The sequence below is a fragment of the Homalodisca vitripennis genome, chromosome 1 (assembly GCF_021130785.1).
Source record: "Homalodisca vitripennis isolate AUS2020 chromosome 1, UT_GWSS_2.1, whole genome shotgun sequence".
NCBI lineage: Eukaryota > Metazoa > Arthropoda > Insecta > Hemiptera > Cicadellidae > Homalodisca > Homalodisca vitripennis.
Window position 1 is genome coordinate 81,743,498 of NC_060207.1, and position 21,436 is coordinate 81,764,933.

Genomic DNA, 21,436 nt, shown 5'->3' on the forward strand with positions numbered 1-21,436 from the left:
CAGTATTTAAATATGTTGAATGTAATGAAATTTGAGTGTCAGTTAGTTCTCTTGTGACTTTTTGTTAGAAATTTTGTATCAAAAACAACACTGCTGGCCAGATCCGACTTTCACTCTTTTGCTCTACATGTCAATATTTTGTCCGTTGATGTTGGTATTAGACGAAGCAACTGATTTAAAGCTCTCTTCTAATGTCCTGTGCATGTACCCATTCTTCATCCATGGCTAAAATTTCAGGAGAGTTCCCGCCAAAACTTTATTATACCTGTTAATAACTTATGATCATTCGTAATCTTTTGTGAACTCAAGTAAACTTGAGTGTTGTATTATGTGTAATAGAGAAGTGAATGATGACCACATTCAAATACTTTTGGATTTCCCTATGTCAAGTGAACCCGACCCTGATTATATTAGGTGGTTGGTTTATTAGCGTTGACGACACAGATGAAGATTTGACTTTTTGTCAAATGAACCGGAACAAGTAGTGATGAAGAAGGTGAGTCTCCCATGGAAATAGAAACCCATAAACAGTGATGGTTCTGGTGAAAATGAGAGCGAATGGATTGAATTTAAAGTTACACATCAAGATTTTCCTTTCACTACTTTCTGAGTACCATATGGCTAATGATGCCATAACTCAAGTTTCGTAGTCTCTGTAGACACTCCTAGGTTAGGAGTGTCGTTTGTATTTAAGCAAGTTTATTTATTTTATATGTTGAATTTTACCAACATTATATGCATTTGAAATTGATAGGATCTATTTAGATCAATCTAGTATACTGTATAAGACAGTTGTTAGAAAGTGAACCAGTAAACCATGACAGTGATCGTGAATCTGATTAGGCCTAGTGTGCCCCAACCAAAATTGTGTTTATAATCGTACATTTTTATAACAATTAGGGATATGTGTTTACAATACAAAATGTGTTTAATGGATAGATAAAATTGTATTTTTTCAAATGGGAAGAAAATTTGAACATTGTTTCTAACTTTTTAACATTTAAGATATAAAGTTTGGCATGTTAAAAAGAATATGCTTACCAGATTCATAATATGATGAGTTATACTATATAATTTTGTACTTGTTATTTATAAATTAGGTTATTGCTAACTCTTGATGTGATATAATACTGTTTCATGTAAGGAATAACTATTATCTTTGGAATATAGTATGTTACATATACATCGTATGGTGATGTCAATTTTCCTCTGTTGCAAGTTTATCAATATAAAAATAAAAATTTATTATTTAAATCCACCCAACAATATATTTTCTGAAACTAGAGAAATGTATAAATCATTTTTATATTTTGGAATTTTAATTTAGTGCAAATACCACTTCTGTAGGTATGGTTCAACCCCCAACCCCCCCCAAAAAAATAATATATAAAATAGTTTAAAATTAAATAAAAAAAGAATTTTGCTTATAAAAGTATGCATAGTAAAAACTGCAGATTTTAATGAAACAATGATATAAACAATGCATAATCTACTTTTTAGTATTTCTTACATTTTTTATAAAATATCCTTGCAAAACCTAGAAAAGTGGTCTGCCAATAGGGGTAATTTAGTTGCCAGTTCTTGGATTAAAATCAGAGACCTAGAAAAAGTACAGTTTAGGAATTCTAGAAATACAGACTAGGTATTATACAAGAAAATCCTGACTAGGTATCATACAAGAAAATCCTAACTGTACAAATGGAATCTGATGGTAGCAACTGTAAACAGATTTACAGTATAGTCCAGCTGGAAAGGATCCAACGACAACCTGACTTCTACCATTGTGGATTCATTTGGTCTGTTGTCCTGTCATTAACAGGAGATCATGAAGCTTTTGCACTGTATAACCACAAGGTTCGTATGGTTTGAAGATTAGCCTGGAAGAATCTCTGCACTTACATTGATAGTGTGCAGGGTTGCACAAGGCTTCTGAATCTATTACCAACAAACCACATCTTACCATTTGGTGGTCTCTAGGACGATTAAGGCGGATAGACATATTACTGAACCGGAGGGAATTCTCAAAGTTATGATGGGAACATACTTTCCGGACTGTCACTTATGACAAGGATCAACCACTTAGCTGTATAAGGAGACCTGCAGGGCAATGATGTGTTTGCCAAAAATGACACACTGTAAATATCAATAAAATATAGTACCTATATTTTTGTTATGAACCTTTGCACCTGAATAAATATTATACTCTGTGCACTCATCATCTGCTGCAACCAGCAGATAGCTAACTGCTTGTAACTTGTTCCAGCTGTTAGTGTCCTTAACATCAATTCATGCTGGAATTTGTCCATGACATACAATCAACTTGAATCAATATGTTACTTCAAAATTACTTTTAATATCCTAGGTCCTAATGAATGATGCAATACAATAGTTTCTTTAAAAAAATCTCTGAAATAGATACATTAGTGTCATTAACTAATAAACAAGCAACTGCGTCCCCAGAGATTAAAACAATCAAGTAATAAAGAAGGCCCCAGGACACATTCCTGCGACCCATTTACCATTTACATTTCTGAACTTAATTTACCTGAAGAATTAAGAATGTTTGATTTTATCATATTGTTACCTTTTTGTAACATAAAATAAAGATTTCAGTTAATTTTCACAAATACTTAACTCCCATTAGAGTGTTTTGAGTCACTACCTCGAGTGGTAGTGCCTGTGCTGAGGGGCTTGCATACTCTGAAGTTGATGTAACAAATCATTAAGGTGATCTCTGTCTCAAAGGAACAATATTAAGGTCAGTAACATATTCTGTTTTCAAACATGATCACTTAGTCACACATCTAGTCTTCGCAAGACTTCAGATTTGTAGGCAAGTTTAGATCTGACATTGGATGCTTATTACAACCATGGATCACCATCACACCAAGACTGCCAAATTAACTTCAATAAATGGAATAAAATGATCATCAGAGCTAAAGGGACTGTGTAATGTTAATCTGTAGGTGAATATTGTAAGTAACAGCACCCACTCTATCATTTATGTATTTTTTCTAGTTTTCTCCTTCTCCCCCTTTTTTCTTTATGTTGGTGGCAAATAAAAAAAATTCCATTTTGGCTACACACTGAATACCAAAATCTTGCACCCTGTCCGGTAAAGTTCAATTAAAAAACTTAGTACAGTATTTAAATTTCTCCAAACTTACCGAAGTGCTGGCAATTTCAGGACGATAGGGATGCCAAGAAACATCTCGTACACAGCCACTGTGGCCTTTCAGTGCCTTCACAATCTCTCCTGTCAGCAAATCATACACTGCAACAAAGCAACTATGTTGTACCAAACTGCAAACTAAACGCCAATACTTAGTTTTTTTGTTTTTTTTTTTTTTTGTTCTCTTAGGACAAGAAGCTTATAAATTGCACTTAGTCCTGTAAGGACCTTTGCGCTGCTTCCGGAGTGATAGGATATTCAGGATGGGTAAGGTTAGGGAGTAGGGGCCGCCTCCTATCGAGATCCATGAGGAAGAATTAGGGCACTACATCTCAAAGTCATCCCGGAAGAAGGGAGGCCAGCTGTGAACCAGCCTCTCCAGTCAAAGTAGGCAGGGGGTGCACACCCTTGTTGAGGTTAACAAGAGCCTCTGAGGTAAGGGAACAAACCCCACCAACTCCAACAGCCATATTCCACAGTAGACTAGACCTATTGAATTGTCCATGAACCCCAGAATCTCAATATTTGCGGTTAGTGATAAGCCGCTACTGGACATCCATAAGGTTGCCCAGATTGAAGTGGCACATCAGTTTTTGCTGTGCCCAGTGGTGGGTTCAACTGGTAGGTATAAACCAGCCAGAAGTGATCCCTGCTGGGTATACTTAGTTGGTTACTTTGACACTAAATGGAATAGACATGATGTTCTGTGATCAACAGCCAAGTTAATCAAATGATTTGTATTTAGTTTCTGAAATCTTGGCAGAAGTTGTTATACTTAAGCAAATATGAAATAATTTTTGTTAATTTAAACTGCAATTTTTATATTTGCATTTTGATTTTAATGTATACTGAGAAATTCAATAGTTCTGACTTATCCTCCTCCCCCAAAAAAACATGGCACTCACATGAGACTGAAGGGTTGAATAATAAAGTTTTAGTTTTTAGAAAATAGAACTGACCTACAACTCTGCCAGAAGCACAGCCTGTATAAATGAACCTCTGGCCAGTGGTCTGGGCTGGAGAGAAGTGGCAACGAATGAGAGTTTGTAGTACTGAGTGACCTCGGTAAGTCATCACAGAAGTGTCACCTTCCAGGTTGTCTTTTGCGTTTGTCACTGAAACCAGAATACAACTGCTAAATGACAAGAACAACAGTGAGAACATAGACAACACTGTACTGCAGGAGATCAAGTTATAAATAACATTACACAAGTAATTTATTTGTTTTATTTTATGATGTTATGTATAGCTATAGCTTAGCAAAAGGTTAACGTTCATACCACCACTTAACATTTTTAAAACCTTGTGGGTATATGCTGTAACCAAAATTGTGCAAGTCATAAAATATATATTTATGATCTCCTACAGTTGTTATTGTATTACAATATATTTATTTAATAATGTAAAACATAAATTAATAGGACTTGCCTTTATAATTTATTCAAGGGTTGCATTTTAAAATTAAATTATTAAATTTTTTTACTTTGAGCATTAAGTTTGTTAAATGCAATAAAGGCACTGCAATACTTCAGAATTACTAATAGTGAAATATCAGTATTTGTTGTACTTTCAATTTATGTGTTTTTGAATTGTTATGATTTATGGATTGCTGATAAGTTTTAATTTTAAAGTTTATTTTGAGCTAATCATGGCCTACAGATTTCATCAGTCAATATTTAACGCTTCAAAACGTTTATTGGGTGACCCCATTGCAAGACTTTTTTAACAAAGCTAGTACAAAAACAGAGGCTTAGTAAATGACTTAAAATATTAGCTAACTTTGGTCAGTCACTACAATACTCATAATTAAATTTACATTAATTTTATGATAATAGTTTTGTTTTAATTATTTTTGTATGTTTCAAATGATTTATTACTATAAGAAAACAAAGAAACATGACCCATTTAGCAGTCTACTTTGCTGCATCGAGTTGTCACTTTTATAACGTACCAAAACTTTGAGATAGTATATAAAATCATCAAATCCTTTCTGAATAATAATAAATTTCAATACTGAATAAAACCAAAAATTTGTACTGGTAAAGAAGTCTTGCTACATTGTTCACATTGTTTGGAAGTCTATTAAAATAATATTGTCAATATTCAGCAAAATAAAACAAGAGCAAAAAAATTCTGAATCTGTGTTTCTTGTTTTTTTTTATAACATTTTTAATGGTTATTTAGTCAAGAATTGATAGCAAGTGATGAAGTGATATTGAGTTTTATATGAATACCAAACTACATAATGTGATTGTTATGTCTGTGTTTTCATATCATGTCAGACCAAGTTGAAGGGTTAGGTCAGAAATATTAACCTGACTATAGCAGTTACCTCAACTATCTTTTCCCCTACAAACAAAGAAAACTTACGTTTACGGGGTGCCTTCTGCCAGCGGTAGTCCCAATTCTGCTGTGAGACCACACGGCGTGTGTACTCCTGCGCGTCGTCTGACGAGAACACCCTGACGTCCCATAGCTTGATGCTCTGGTCCTTACTGTTGGAGAGCAGGTAGCGGCTGTCACCCTTGGAGTCTATGTAAGTGATACCGTCCATGTGTCCTGCTAACACTCCCACGGGCTTGGGGCTGGTCTCGTTCAATGTACGTCTGTCCCACACCTGCACAGATCAGTTTTACCCCTTTTTCAGATCAAAATATCTAAGCTGACAGTCAAGAGGAGGAAGTAGGGTAAACCTTATAAATTAAATACCCAATCAAAGTCAACTAAAGTTATAATGTTGTGTGACCAAATCAACCATATCTATAGGGGCTCCCAGGCTGTGCTACTGCTGACTAGTGCACTGTCACTCACTATGTTTGCTTATTGCTTTGCTTCTTGTAAATAAATGTTAGATCAAATTTCATATCTTATAATTTTTATCTGTAACTGACTAGTGCACTGTCACTCACTATGTTTGCTTATTGCTTTGCTTCTTGTAAATAAATGTTAGATCAAATTTCATATCTTATAATTTTTATCTGTAACTTGTATTAAGACTTAGTTATGTGTTAATATCCCATTGCACTATTTAACATAAACAATAATTAGTTGTAATAACGATAAGCATTTTATAAATTTTAGATTTGTCTGGATGCATTGCATTGTTGTGAGTTAGGCATTCAGCAGTTTAATTTTTCTAATGATGGCGATCAGAATGCAGATTTAATTTGTCAACAATGGTCTGATGTGACAAATCAGGAGATTTAGACAGCAGTTTGGTACATAAAGATATTGTTGAAGTTGATCATGGTGAGAAAAAACACACAAAATTTGCACTGACTGCAGAGCAGCTGTGTGCATGGCAAACCCGGTAATAGCTTATAACAGCACCGTTGTAAATTTGACACTTAAAGAGACTGTAAGAGACTAATGAGTAAACTAATGACTCAGAAGACCAAAAAAGAGCACTACCTTACAGAGTCCATCATCCCCTCCACTGTACAGAATCTGTGATGTACTGTCAGCAAACGCCACTGTGTTTACATCCTCTCCATGTCCATCAATCTGTTACGTACAAAACTTGTAAATAATACATTTAAAATTCACACTGGAAGAACATTATGTCTTATGACTGCTGCTTTAAAACAAAAAACATGGATCTAAAAGTAATCTACCATTAAACACTATTTAGTATTTAAATTATAAATAAAACTACGAGAATTCAACTATATTTCAGAAGAATAATGAGTTTAAATGAGTCAATAAACAAATTTTTTAACATTAAAAGTTCTAGAAATTATGATTTTTGAGAAATTGATGGTTAAAAAATAAATAATTCACATTCATCCCACTGATACATACTAAAACATTTTTACAATTGATTTTGAACATTTAGATCATAATATACATTTAAATCGTGTAATGATTGTGTAATGATTTGTTCAGAGACAAATCAGCCATTTCAATTCAAATGAAAATTTCATTATTCATTTTTTACAGAAAACATACATTGAATGGTGTCATAACCATATACAGTGTGTAAATTAGGTCCTGATACACCTGGATATATTCCAAACAGGTTGAGTTATCAATGTAAAATCTTCACCATACCTATTAAAATACTCTTTTGGAATTTATGAAGGATACAAATATTCTCTCCTTTATCAAAGGGTGTAGAGGGAGGGGGTCACTTTAAATTTTAAAATGCAATTTCTATTTTGGAGGTGTCATTTGAAAGATAAATTTAAAAGAAACACAATGACATGAACAAAACATGAATATTTAAAATCTCAATAATTAACAAGTTCACAACAACGGCTAATTTACAGACTTTTTTACATATCGAATTTTTCAATAAAATTGGCTAAAAACCATAATCCTTTATTGAGTAAATGTCTAAGTATAAGAGGAAAATTATGTAGGCATCGCGATATAAAAAGTTATTTCAATACATTTTTTCATTGTTTCTCCGTGTACTCGAAGGGGTAACTAAAAAATTAAGCAATGATGCACCAGACAAAGTATACTATAGTTTGAGATATTTATTTAAGCACAGGATCAAATTTAACAAACCACCAAGACAGGCAAACAATAAAAACTCAATAAGGAAATGAATAGCAACATGTACCACATTGGGCACACAACGCGGTTTAAGGAAGCCTGGTGTGTATCCGATCAGGTACACAACAGCAGTTGTGAAAGATCGTGTGTACCCAATGGAGTACATGTCATCATAAAAAGGTTAAAAATTTTATGTTTTGTAAAGGTTTGATTAAAAACCATTAAAGATACAAAATAACATTTTACATTTATTGTAAAAATTTACATTAAAAAATATTCTTCCCTTGGTATAAAATGTAAAATGATATTAAATACTATAGTTATTTTTTAGCAAAACAAATGACTTTTAACATCAGTTTATCTATAAAAAAGCTAATTAGGCTCTAGCCAACCTCATTTAATTTGTAGCCTTCTTTATTTTTAAACACCAATTTTCAAATCTCATTGAAATAATTTCCTTTTATTCAGAACCTTTAATAGAGATCATTTGCAAATTGCTTAACCCATTGTGGATCACTGACGAGCTGGGTTCGTCACGCAGCGGCCGGGCCTGACGGCACGATGACGAGCTCAGGTCGCAAAAGCGGTCTGCTTTTTAGTTTCCCTCCAAATAGTTCTATTAATGCCTGATAGATCGGGCGATCGTCTTTACTTGTCAACTAAGAGTGTTTAACAACGGTCTACGTTTAGAGTTTTAAAAAGTTTTATAAATATCCTACAGATCGCAGTTGTATGTTGAAGTTGAAAAATCATTCATATGAGTTTATTCTCTGCTTTTTAGCGCATCTGATTGGGTGGTTTCCTCAGTTGTTATTATAATACTTTTGAGGTTAGTTACACAACTAAACGACGCAGACGTACATGTTGGCGGGTTTAGTCTAGACAATGGCCCTATTATTAATTGTGATCCTATTATTAACCATGTGTAAACTGCAGTGCCCAAGTCCTGATTTTCTGCTGTTTTCATAGTTTTTCTATGCAAGCTGCCATCTTCACTGACTAGTACATAAAGTTTATCTCACATACAGTAATCTGTGACAAACACGTTTACTTTCTGCTGACATTGCTAGACATCACGCAGCACTATGAACATTAACACACAGGTTAAAACAACACTGAGTTCAGTGACACAAAGTGAGGATTTGTGGATGTGGAATAGTACTGTACGTAACAGTATTCTGTAGTGGAATGGCGGACCGTGTTGATTGCATCCACTCTTGCTGGTTTTTTATCCATGAGCGGCGATGTGTGCTCAATGGCATAGTAGGTAATGTAGATGATATAGATCCTACAAATCATACTGCAGATTTATCACGCCATTTTTATTGATACAATATATTTATCAATGAATATGAACTTTTCAATGATTTTCAACAATATAACCGATGCCAACGATGCGAAGGCGCAAGTGGTAGGCATGAACAAGAGCACACAGTGCCATCTAGGATCTGGCGACAATAGGAGCCTTCACAATCATATATACGACCCAAGTCGGATAGGACTGACCAATTGTAAACTTTCGGCGGGATTTGGCTTTTGGTTAACCGACATTTTGGATGACCGACTTTCTGATAATCGACGCTCTACTGTATTATAAACAAACGTAAACATAGCTGGTTGATCAGCTATGTTTATGCCTTATATAACATGCTTAACACTTTGAGTGCTGGCCCTAAATGACATGTAACTCTGTAGAATGCTGGGCGTTTTTGGTGGTTTTCAAAACTTTATGTAAAAAAAAGTATTTAAGGTATGAGAAAAATACTTACATGCCTTAATTCAGCTTACTTTCGTCTTTCTTTTAACGTGAGATTGTTAGTGGTTTTTTTAAAAAACTACACATAAAAAATGTTTTTTTAAAACATATATTTTTGGAAAAAAAAATTATTTTTTGAGACAGTTTTTTTATTTAACCCACTAAACTAAGCATATATACAATTATTTACAATGACCCATTTACAAATATAAACTGTCCTTTGAATAATACAAATCATGTTTTTATGTTTTGTAGTTTCTTGACAAAAAACTATGCCGTCATATTGATGCGTCGGCATCACTTTCGCTGTCAGCACTGTTTTCAGCATCTGTAACATAATAATATACTATGTAAAATATGAATATATTTTCATTTTATTCATAAGAATAGAATATTAGTTGAATAAAGTTAATTTATTATAATACAAATTATAGTTTGATTCACGAAAACAATAACGTAACCAAACTTTTAGACTGATGTTTATATGATAAATAGACTTACTTATTCTTACCTGAAGTATGTGTCTAATCTTCTTCCATTAAATCAGGATCAATGTCAGAATCGTCAAAAATACTATCTACACCAATAAAACTATCTTCATCTAATACATCGCTGATCGCAACGTCGTTCAAGCTGCGAGAAGCCATGATTGCGACATCGACTGCCGGCTGCAACGAACGTCACGTCAGCGGCACGTAAACAACGCGACCGAAGTTGCTTTGTCTTTAAGCTCATAAAATACATCTGACGCTTTCTAGCGGTGAATTGTGTTACTAAAAACCCAAATAACATTGTAGAGTAGGCAAAACCCGTTTAAATACGGACAATGTAATATAATACCAATTGAAATGACAACCACGTAAAACTACGGGATTAGCATTCTTCCGAAGTTTCGCCGTTCCGTAAAATTACGGGATTAACACTCTAAGTGTTAACAGAAAGTACGTTTATTTTTAATGCGAAATGATATAAAATACACGTAAAAATATCATGTATTATATTTTTATACATTTCCTTAAAAACGTCTGGTAAACTGGACATTGTCACTTAAATGGTAAATTACTTGTGTGGATATTTAAAAAACCAAATAACATAAATGATAGAAACTTGAGGTCATGTATTCTTAAAAATTTTACCTTCCACTTAAGTGTGTATATGTATATATATTTGAAACCATATATATCAAATATATATATATATAGTGTGTGTGTGTGTGTGTGTGTGTGTGTGTGCGCGCTGTGCGCTGTGCGTGCATGTGTGTGTGTGTGTGACTAGATTTATTTCACACAGACTATTTTTTATCGATTTTAGAAAATATCCTTGCATTATGTATAAAATGTGCCTGCCACTGAGCAGTTTTTTAAAACTGCCCGTTAACTAAACATGTTGCAAGAAGTAAGTAAAAAAATAACTCCAAATCAACGAAAATAATAAATTTCATTCATCAAATACAGACCTTCAAAGCTCTCTGGTTGCACTCCAAGTCATATACGTAGAGGTACCCGTCATTAGCTCCGCCTAGAATTTCTCTACCGTCTGAAGAGAAAACAGTAGAGAATATACAAAACCTGCGGTCATCAGGGCACAGCGGGAGAGCTTCGTGGTTCTCAGGGTCAGCCAATCGGCAGAGATGTACTGGAACAGTCATACAAGTGATTTGTTAGAACTGGTACTACGTTTCAGCACAATGAGCCTTCACAAACTATAGGTAAATTTAATATTGTTTGAATTTAGTTCATTATCATAACCAAATCATGATTTACTTTGATCTCCAAAATTTGATTTAACAGCCAGATATGACAGTAAGTACTATCCTCCACCATTGGAAATCTTGTGTCTTACAACTTAAATTTTTCATTCTATATGGATCTATAAGTGATTTTTTAATTTAAAGGAACACTTTGTTTGATTATAACATAATAATAAATTAAAATAAGATTTGGTACAATGTAAGCGACTCCCTCACCTTATGTCTCCTAGTTTTGATATTTTTAATGTACTTTTTATAAGCATCTTTTTAGAAACATTTTTTAAAATTTTTACATACAACATATTTATTCGTTGATACAACAAATAAAAATAAAACTTGATTCAAAACGTGGTACTCCTTCCCTTTAAAGTATATAGTGTCACAAAACGTTCAACCTGTAGCCAGTTTTGGTTATTGCGGGAATTATTTATTGAAGGAAACAGGTTTTTTCCGGACAATTGCCATTGTTCAGTGAAACAAAAAATCAGTAACACTACGTTTTGAGATCTGCAATCTGATCTCTTCTTCAGGTAAATAACTAACCTAACACATGTGTTGCAGATCTCAAAACGTAGTGTTACTGATTTTTTGTTTCACTAAACAATGGCAAATGTCCGGAAAAATCCTGTTTCCTTCACAATCCTTCCATCGTCAAAAATAAACTTCAAACAAAGAATTATTTATTGCTGAGCTAAGTGTTCTGCAATAGTTGTTTTATGTCGCCCATTGTAGTTTCTGCAGTATTTTACAACACATTTCTGTACTTATTGTCATCTTGTTCAACCAGAATCTACCAGCATTACCATTATTGTCCCAGAAAACATTTGCCTTGATTTTCTGATAAGACAAGGCTGACAAGAGTTTGGAAACATTTTCTTAATTTTTTGGGAGAATGTATGTAGACGGCCTTATTGTCTCATAATTAACATGCTTCCCATATTTCATCTCACCAGTTACAATATGAATTGAGAAGTTTGTTACCATGTTTATCGTAGTCTTCAAGGATATTCCATGATACAACTGGTGAACCAAAGTCAAGATTTGAAAATGAACACATCTAATATTAAGAAAAATGATCGCCTGAACTATTTCAAAGTGTGGACTTGACCTGCCAGTCCTATTTGAGTTTACTCTCAATAAATAAATAAAAAAAATATTTCCTACAAATTTTCGCCAAACATATTACATAAACAAATTCTTTTTATTATTGTTATAAAACTATTTCAGCAACATCTACTAAGAAAATTGCCCAAATTTAAAAATTACATACTAAAACTTAATTAAAATTGTATAAACTACTCAAAAACTATGGAAATTAGCCTACTTAGGAAAACAGACTGTGCACAGGCTAGATTGGCCACAGCCTCTCAATCTAATTAAATTCAGAGTTGTATATATATATCTATATATATAAAAATGAAACTGTTCGTGTGTAACAGCATCACTCACAAACGGCTGGACGGATTCGCCTAATTTTTTTTTTAATTTGTTCGTCTTGATCTGTAGAAGGTTATAGGATACTTTTTATCCCTTTCCCGATTCAGGATTCCGCCCCACTGGTTACAGAAATACCCGTAAGAAATGCATTGCAGCAAACATATGTTATTAAGTGAAAGAGTCTTTTCAAATTTTTAATCAGCTGTTCTTTGTAAACATATATAATGCGACAAAAAATATATTTATATATAAATTTCTTTACACTTATAGTTTTAAAGCATAGAGTAAGCTTAAGAGAAACGACAAATTTTGTTTAAACTGTTTCTGCAATCATAATATATAAAAATGAATGTTTGTGTGTTTGTCCTTTATAGACTCAGAAACTATTGGACCGATCACTATGAAAATTTGTATTTTTCTATGTAGAAGGTTTATACGCAATGCCCATTGATGTAACTAACCACCAGGCTGTACTGCAAGATATAAAAGTTATCAAAGCGCCTGCACATTATAAACTGCAATTACAACACAGTAGTTACGTATATTAAAATATCCAAACACTATTTGAAGGCAAAGAAATATACGGGCAAAGCTTAAGAGACGCGTGCGAAGCCGTGGGAAACAGCTAGTATATATATATATACATCTAACAAAGATGTTTACCTGAAATTGGTTTAATTAAACAAAATTGAGTTAGGCCCTAATATAAAACAATCAATATTCATTTGAAGAATTCCAAGGAGATTGTTACTTACAACTTTCAGACCAACTGGAGTATACGATGGACCGGCCATCAGGACTGAATGTCGTGTCTAGGATACTCCAGCCGACATCTCGTGCTTGAATGTGACTCACCTCTCTCAGCCCCTCGCTGCCAGTCTGATATAGTCTGATGAAACGATCTGGAATATCAAATGAAGTTTTGTTAATAGGTGTAGTGAACGGGTTTTGTTCAAGATTTGATGTTTTAACCCTTGGTACGCTAAATAATCAGTAGAAAAAGCTACTGTTACGCTTAATTCATTTTTTTTTCTAAAGTTTATTTTTTTTATTGAACATATTGGTTAAATAATATATAAAACACATGTTATGTTAAAAAATTATTTTTATTATTTACATAACTTAAATACATAATAAAAGTTTTCAAGTAATTTCAATTTTTTTAATTAAATTTTTTAAGACTTGATACATATTAGTTTAAAACCAAATAATTTGGATTTGGTACACTGTTAAAAATTAAATTAGAAGGCACAAAACAGTTAGAAAATTGCACAGTTAGAATTGAGCTTGACTGTGGTAGACTTTAAAACAGTCATCCGGATGGACAGCAGGCTTGGCATTGCATGTCTTGCAAAGATAAATGGTTTCTTTCCTCAGTCCTCTCTTCAAACACACGACGCACCTAGCTGTTCCTTTTTCCCTTTTTTTCATAAAGTGAGTCTTTCCACTGTTAAGTTACTAAACAAACAATGCACGTTCAGCTGTTGTTTTCACGAGCGAGTTTACCCGCTCCGAGCGTAGAGACGGCAGGCCGAGTGCGCGCGCAGGCGGTCACGGCCAACAAAAACCAGATTTTGTGACTGACGACAGCTGTTTTGATGTGTCACGCTCCACCAATATCACAATGGAAGACAAAAGAAGCACTCATGCACATTCTGACAGCATTTTGTGAACTGAAATGTTTATAATATGTTGTTAAAGAGATACCGCGAATTATACCGCTTAGCACGCTACGGGAAAGTTACGATCGGCGATATATACTGATTAACGCGTACGAAGGGTTAAAGTAACTAATATGAAGCCTACAAAACTATATATATCACTGGAATGAGATTCTAAACTTACATATTCATCTTAAAACATTTATGGTAATCTTTGTTTTAAAACAAAAAGAACAATCATTTGTAATTACCCAGAATGCATCATATTGAGTATCAACGGCAACAAAATTGATGAACTTTGAAAAATCACACAGATTTTATTTGATTTCATAATAAATTCTATGTAATATAATTGCAAACAACTGTCTTTGTATATTTAATGGTCATTTCAGTGTTTTTAAAAAAATGTTTTTCTGCTTTGAAGGTGTAAATTCTATAAGTTAGTTCTGCATTTAGAACATTTTTATGGATGACTAAGAAAACAGTGGATGGTTTTAATTATAAACACATTAATATCCTTCTGGGAAATTTACTTGTACTGAAAGAAACGTCAAGAGCTTTTTGCTTTAATATGATGTCTGTTATATTTCTTTGTGAGACATTATTTAATTTTGCCAATCTTCTGTAACAGAAACCATTGTTTCAGCTAATGTAATATAACTGGCTAGAGATTATGATTTATTAAAACTGCTCCAAGAAGAACTGATTTATTTCTTATTGATATGTTGCTGTTTATCATAATTGCAAAAACTCTTTATCCTCTGTCTATAATAAATATTGCAATACTCTTTTCTTTTTTGTAAATAAAATTATTATGTGAAAGGTTTTCTCATGTCTTCACTATTTGATCTTCTTGAAAATAATGCATTTGTTAAAAATCCGTGGAAGTGTCTATGAAATAGAAATATAATTTTTTTATTATTTGACAGGTTCTGTTACATATCCACAACTTGAAAAACCTGATGAGTCCCTTAAAATTAAGCTGTATTAGACTGTACATTAAGAACAGTTATTTGTCAGATTATAATACAAAGTTATTATAATACAGTTATGAGTTAAAAAGTTGACGTTTAAATGTTAAACGGAGGAAGTCTGGAAGGAGATTTTTAAATTTTCTGCCTATGTATGATGGTTTTTGTCTAAGAATGCTGTTCTATGAAGCAGAAGGTTAAGCCTTGAGGCATGGTATGTAGGGTAATTATGGAGGTCCATTTGAGTCTGCAGGTATATTTTGTCTATGTATAATATCGTTTCATAGACGTAGAGTGTAGGTATTGTAAGTATGCCTAGGGTCTGGTAGGCCTGTCAGCACCTTTGCAGCGGCTCGAGATTTGCAAGAGTCCTGACTCCCTTCTTTTGTAGTATAAGCACTCTCTTTAGGTTCTTTAATGAGGTTCCCCAGATTATGATGTTGTTTCTAATGTGAGACATAGTAGGCTACTTTTGCCGCTTCCAGAGTGCCAACCCATTTTATACATTTAACAACGTAGATACCTGTACTGATCTTTCTGCAAATGTTGTTTACGTGATCTGTCCATATGAGACCGTTGTCTAGAGTTACACCTAAAAACAGTCTAATTAAGCACTGATATATTGGGGATGCTTGTGGGTTGAACTTTTTCTTGCTAAAGTGCACTTATATAGTTTTGTCAGGAATTATCGCCAAGTCAATTAATTTGCTGTAGACAATGGAGTTTTGTAGAGAAGAAACAGTTATTGTACAATTCTTCACATGTGCCATTTCTTAAAAGGAGAGTTGTATCGTCTGCGTACATTATGTAGCTGGTACTGTTGTTCTGAATTAGAGCTGAGAGGTCAGCAGAATGAACAGAATGGGTCCCAGCATCGATTTCTTTGGGACTCTACTTGTAATTGATTTAAGGTATGATCTGAACATGCTAGTGAGGCTGGATGTCGTATACTGAATCTCCACAACTTGTGATCTCCCTTTTAGGTAGCTGTCAAACCACTTGTTTTCTAAGCTCCTTACTCCCAAAGCTGCAAGTTTTTTTTAGATAAGATTGTGTCCCAAACAGTTGAAGGTCTTGCTGTAATCTAGAAATAACGCAGTTATAGATCGTCATTCTTCTATACTGTCAATTATATACTCAAACAAGCTTATGAAGGCAGATAAGGTTGATTTTTCCCTTTTGGAAGCCATTTTGACAGTCGGTAGGTCATGTTGTGTAAGCTATGTCGTTAACCTCTTCAAAATTTTTTCTATTATCTTTAAAAATGTAGAAATTGATGATATGGATCTAGAATTTTTGGGATCAGTTGTTGGCCCTTTTTTGTGCTTGGGACATAACTTGGTGATTTTAAGTTTTGTAGGAAATTGGCCTAGGAAACTATTTATATACCTAGGGTATAATGTTGATTTAAATACTACAACTGGTATAAGGGTCAACCTTATGGTTTGATCAAATCAAACTCATTGAATTTTCCAAACCACCCAGGCAAGGAAATACTATGTTTTCTTATAATTAATATTAAGTAACCTCATTATACATAATACAGAAATATGTTAAATATAAAAAAATCTTTAAACAGTAATGTGTAGTTCCTTAAAAGAGTTTCACGGTTTATACTGTATAGTTACCAAGATTAAAATGTTTAACAAATGCTTATAGCCACCATTTAGCAACTCAATTGAATGGGGGCTACTTACAAATACTGTACAACTTTATTTAAGATCTCTTTTGATAAAAGAAGTGATTTGTAGAGAAATGTTACAAATGTATCCAGCAATGTTAAAACATTTATAAATGAAAAAGCATAAATTTATGTAAACAAATTTTCAATTATATTAATGTATGTTTGGAGATTAATCTTTTTCTTTACATTCTCTTACATCATATTAACTAATATTGTGACAAAACCTTAATCACTTAGCAAAGAAGATCAATACTTATCTATTTTAGCTTATGTAAATATTCTATTGAAGTTACTGACTGCTATAAAAAACTGAACAATACATTGTGAAAGATGTAACTGGTTTACAGTGTACGGTACCTTGTGAAGCAGTGACAAACTGCTGGCCGTCTGAAGAGTATATGCCACAAAACATCTTGTTCCGGTGCTTGACAGTGTGCACTTTGGTGTGTGGGAGGAGGTTGTTGGTAATCCTGCATCTGTCTCCACGAGTGAAAGCTCCATCTCCAAACACACCTGACTGTTCACACAATGTTAGTGATAATGGTTTACATCAAATAAAGGGCATACTTTCACCATACACACATTGAACATAACATTTAGCTACCTCCACATTCCTTTCAGAAAGAAATATAAAACCTAATCAAAATGTATAACTAAAACATATGTACAAGTCCAAATAAGTTCATAACAATATTTTATTCAAAGCAAGCAAATATTTAACTAAAAAATAAAGGGATAAAGGTAAAGATGTAAAGGCTTAACCAAACTTCATAGCGAGACATGTCCATCATCAAACAAGACATTGCATGAGTAGAAATGACGTTACTTGGAAAATTCCAAGTCCATAGTCAATTCATTCTTAACATCCAGTGAAACAGACATACGGGCAGATAGAGAGACAGGCAGACAAAAGAGGAAGATAAATTTTGCCAGGACCCATAGCCATAGCTAAGCAAAAATTTCAAGTTTAATCCTTTGAATGTCACAGAGGAAAAATTGAGTGACAAAGAGATTCACCTGACAACTATGCTGTAAGTCATATGGGAGAAATGCCAGGCAATAATTAGCGGTGTTGCAGGGCTTCAGGTGAAAAATTATATTTTTATATTTTAACGAAAATGGTATTAAAATGCTTGTACTGAAATGTACAACAAAATAACATAAAACCAATAAAACAATAATATGTACTTGAGGCATGTAAAAAATGTTTTCAAGAATTAGGTTGAACTCTTACATTATTTATAAGGAAAACAAAATTAAAAATGGACAAAAACCTATTTCATGTTATAAGTTTGTTGTTAGCGTAATTGACACAATCACAAATGACTGGCTTGGCGTGCACCCAGAAGCAGGTAAAGGATCTGGTGGAAATAACTGCAAATCAAGGGGTTTTGAGAAACTACCAGATAAAAAGGAAAAAAAAAAACGGGTATGCACCAAGATTGGAACAGACTACTAAAACAAGGGAAAGAAAAGATCTAGAATGGTGTCTACACAGTGTGGAGAAGGCTGCCATGGTGTGTGCTTTCCCAAACACGTATGTAAATAAACTCCGTGACTTTGTATGCCTGTACATAGTGTAAAAAGTTTTTTGAAAAACGAGATTTAAATATAAATACTACACATTGGACTACATGTTAATCGGAGATCCTGAACAGTGTGTATGCAGTGTGGATAAGGCTGCCATGTCGTGTGCTTTCCCAAACATGTATGTAAATACACTCTGTGACTTTGTATGCCTGTATATAGTGTACATATTTTTTTGAAAAAAAAAAAAAAAATATATAAATACTACACATTGGACTACATGTTAATCGGAGATCCCGAACGGTGTGTAAGCAGTATGGAGAAGACTGCTTATTCCATTAAATTCCCGACTTATTCCCGGTTTTCCTGGTTGGATGGCCACCTTGTTGTCAGTAAAAATGTGGTAGCCTTTTTTTTGGCAGTTGCACATTGAAAGGAGTTTCTTTACAACATAGTAGAAAAGACCAAATTGTTTGATTTCTTCTCTGTTTTCCGGGCCACTTTTCCCTTTGTAACAAAATAGGCCCAAGCAGTAATTTGAAACCAAATCACACAAGACCCAGAATTTGATCCCCCAACAGTGGTGGTGTTTGTTGGGGAGATACTGCATAAGAGCTGTTTGGGACTTAGTTCCTATCAGTGATTCGTCAACAGACAGCTGGTGGTGTCCTACATAAAATCTTTTAAGAGTGAATTACAATGGTCTATTATATGCTGAAATTTTTGTGTAGCCAGGTTTTTTTTATATTTTGGAAACTTAGTATTGCCAATAACATGAAAGCATTGTAAGATAGCATGAAATCTATTACGTGTAAACATATTTCAAAACCATGGTGAAGTTTGGGATTTGTTTTTCATCCAGTAAGAAGCTATTGTTGGTTTTTTTTATAAGACCCATGTTAAGAATAACAACAATGAATGCTTTTATTTATGAATGCCACCCTTCTGGTCTGGTCTTCATCAGTATCGTCAAATATATCAGACAATGAAAAGGTAGAATCATTATCAGTATCACTGCATGACAAATCACTTAGCAATTGTCTATCAACTTCACTTACAGTTAGATGGTCACATCCATCTTTCAACTTTAACAACTTTACAACAAAGAAAACATTAAAAAAAATATCAATTTCAAGTAAGCATATAAAAGATGTTAACCTCGAAACAACTCTTTTTTTGTGTTTTGTTTGTACCGTAATTAATATATTTGTACAAAATACTACTCAAATTACGTGTTGTAATTCTACTGTGAAATAGAATATGTTTTTAAACAATATGGGATGTAAAATTGATTAATTAAATTTACGGTAACAATCACTAGGCACTTTCCGCATAGTTAGTCGGTGGCGATGGATCGTAATCATGGCATTTTCTACACAGTTACACCCAAAGGGTTAAAGCTGAATTAATTTGTGAAAAATCACCCTAAGTTTATAACTTTTGCTGATGCTAAGCTAAATCCCATGGAGGGACATGAACTGTTATCAAACTGTTTGGTGTATTGAGTTTACAAAATTTATTTATTATGCTGTTTCTTGTTGCCATCATGGTTATCCTTAAGACTAAAGTAAAAATATTCACTAACATTCAGCCAAATTTCATTTCCAACAGATAGACAGACAGAAATGAAATCTTTCCAGTCCAACAAGTGATAGGTTTCACTAAAGCTCAGCCAATGAACTGATACAAAGGAGTATTGAAGGACCCTATAGAATGTAACAAAAGTCTAACCGATAAATCCACCATATATTACATTTTAAAATGTTACAGTATATGAGTATACTCAAGTTTACAAATTTGTCTATTCTTTGATTTTCCATGCCAAATTCCACAGAGTGACATACACCATCTTAATGTTCCTCTTATAGAAATAAAACTTCAAGAAAATTTTCTAGTCACTTTTCATTTTCAAGATATTGTACAGAAGAAAGACAAACAGGTGAGCAGTATAAATTACATTTTTCAGCCTCTTGAGTGATTAGATATGATGATGATGCTCAGCCGATTACATTAATCAAAAATATATGTTTACATAATATTATGATAACTTTTGGTACATTATATTTAATACAACAACTTTATTTATAAGAAATCAATTTATATAAGGCTGTGGCTGATTGTCTTCTATCAGATAATTCTTTTATATCTATGAAAGTCTGAGTTACTTGCCAGATATTAAAATGAAGTTGTATGTACTAATTCTTCGTAAAGTGTGTTTAGACAATCAAATTATGTGCGTGTATGATACATTAGTTTGATCAGGTTAGTTGTGTGTATCAAAATGTTGTAGAACATTTTGTAAGAATAACAATTGAGTTAATAACCATTTTTGTGGTTGAATAATAAAACAGTATTTTATTAGTATATTCTACAGCACAGACTATTATATTTATTACCTGTCTAAATATAAGTTAAACCCAAAATTATACTCTATAAGAAAGTAACAAATATGAAGTATTTCCGGCCAAACCTCAATTTTGACCAGTAACAGGCAGCAATTTTGCATGTACAAGTTCCTCGTATTCAACTGTAGGAACTGGAATTTTTGTGAGATATTTACAAAAAAGTTCAGGGATTGAAAGAAATAATGTTGGACTTTGGTATCTTGGGTTTAGCTTAATTAATCTACCTTATGTACTATACCAGTAGCACATTTAAAAGTATTGAGTTTTCAGCTAAGCTTGTAAAAGAGTCTGTAAAATAAATTAATGTACAAATTTCAACAAACTAATTTATTACTTTATACGTTTATTGGTTTCACAACATTGTGAAAACTCTTAAAGAATGCATTGTGTAAATTGAGAGGTAAGCAGTGTTGATAATAGTGTGTTGTAACAGATAACATATCAGGTTGTAGTCCTATTTTAGATAACTCAATTCACCTAATAAAACAGCCCTACAGTACTTTTAAATTGTTTGTTCTAATATTATTTGATAAACTCAAATTTAATTCAAATTAAGTGGAAAAAGTAAATTAT

General features: G+C 33.2%; 1 protein-coding gene across 4 annotated transcripts in view; it reads right to left on the minus strand.

Moving 5' to 3' along the window:
* The window catches only part of LOC124365621 (DDB1- and CUL4-associated factor 11), a 40,330-nt gene that overhangs the window by 6,739 nt on the left and 12,155 nt on the right, over positions 1-21,436 (minus strand). For all 4 annotated transcript variants that reach the window (XM_046821626.1, XM_046821612.1, XM_046821616.1 and 1 more), the window contains exons 4-10: positions 17,289-17,448; positions 13,371-13,517; positions 10,885-11,063; positions 6,584-6,676; positions 5,543-5,789; positions 4,132-4,287; positions 3,168-3,274 (exon numbers count right to left, since the gene is read on the minus strand). In XM_046821626.1, the coding sequence (XP_046677582.1) occupies positions 3,168-3,274; positions 4,132-4,287; positions 5,543-5,789; positions 6,584-6,676; positions 10,885-11,063; positions 13,371-13,517; positions 17,289-17,448 (1,089 nt within the window). The remainder of the gene's footprint in view (positions 1-3,167; positions 3,275-4,131; positions 4,288-5,542; positions 5,790-6,583; positions 6,677-10,884; positions 11,064-13,370; positions 13,518-17,288; positions 17,449-21,436) is intronic.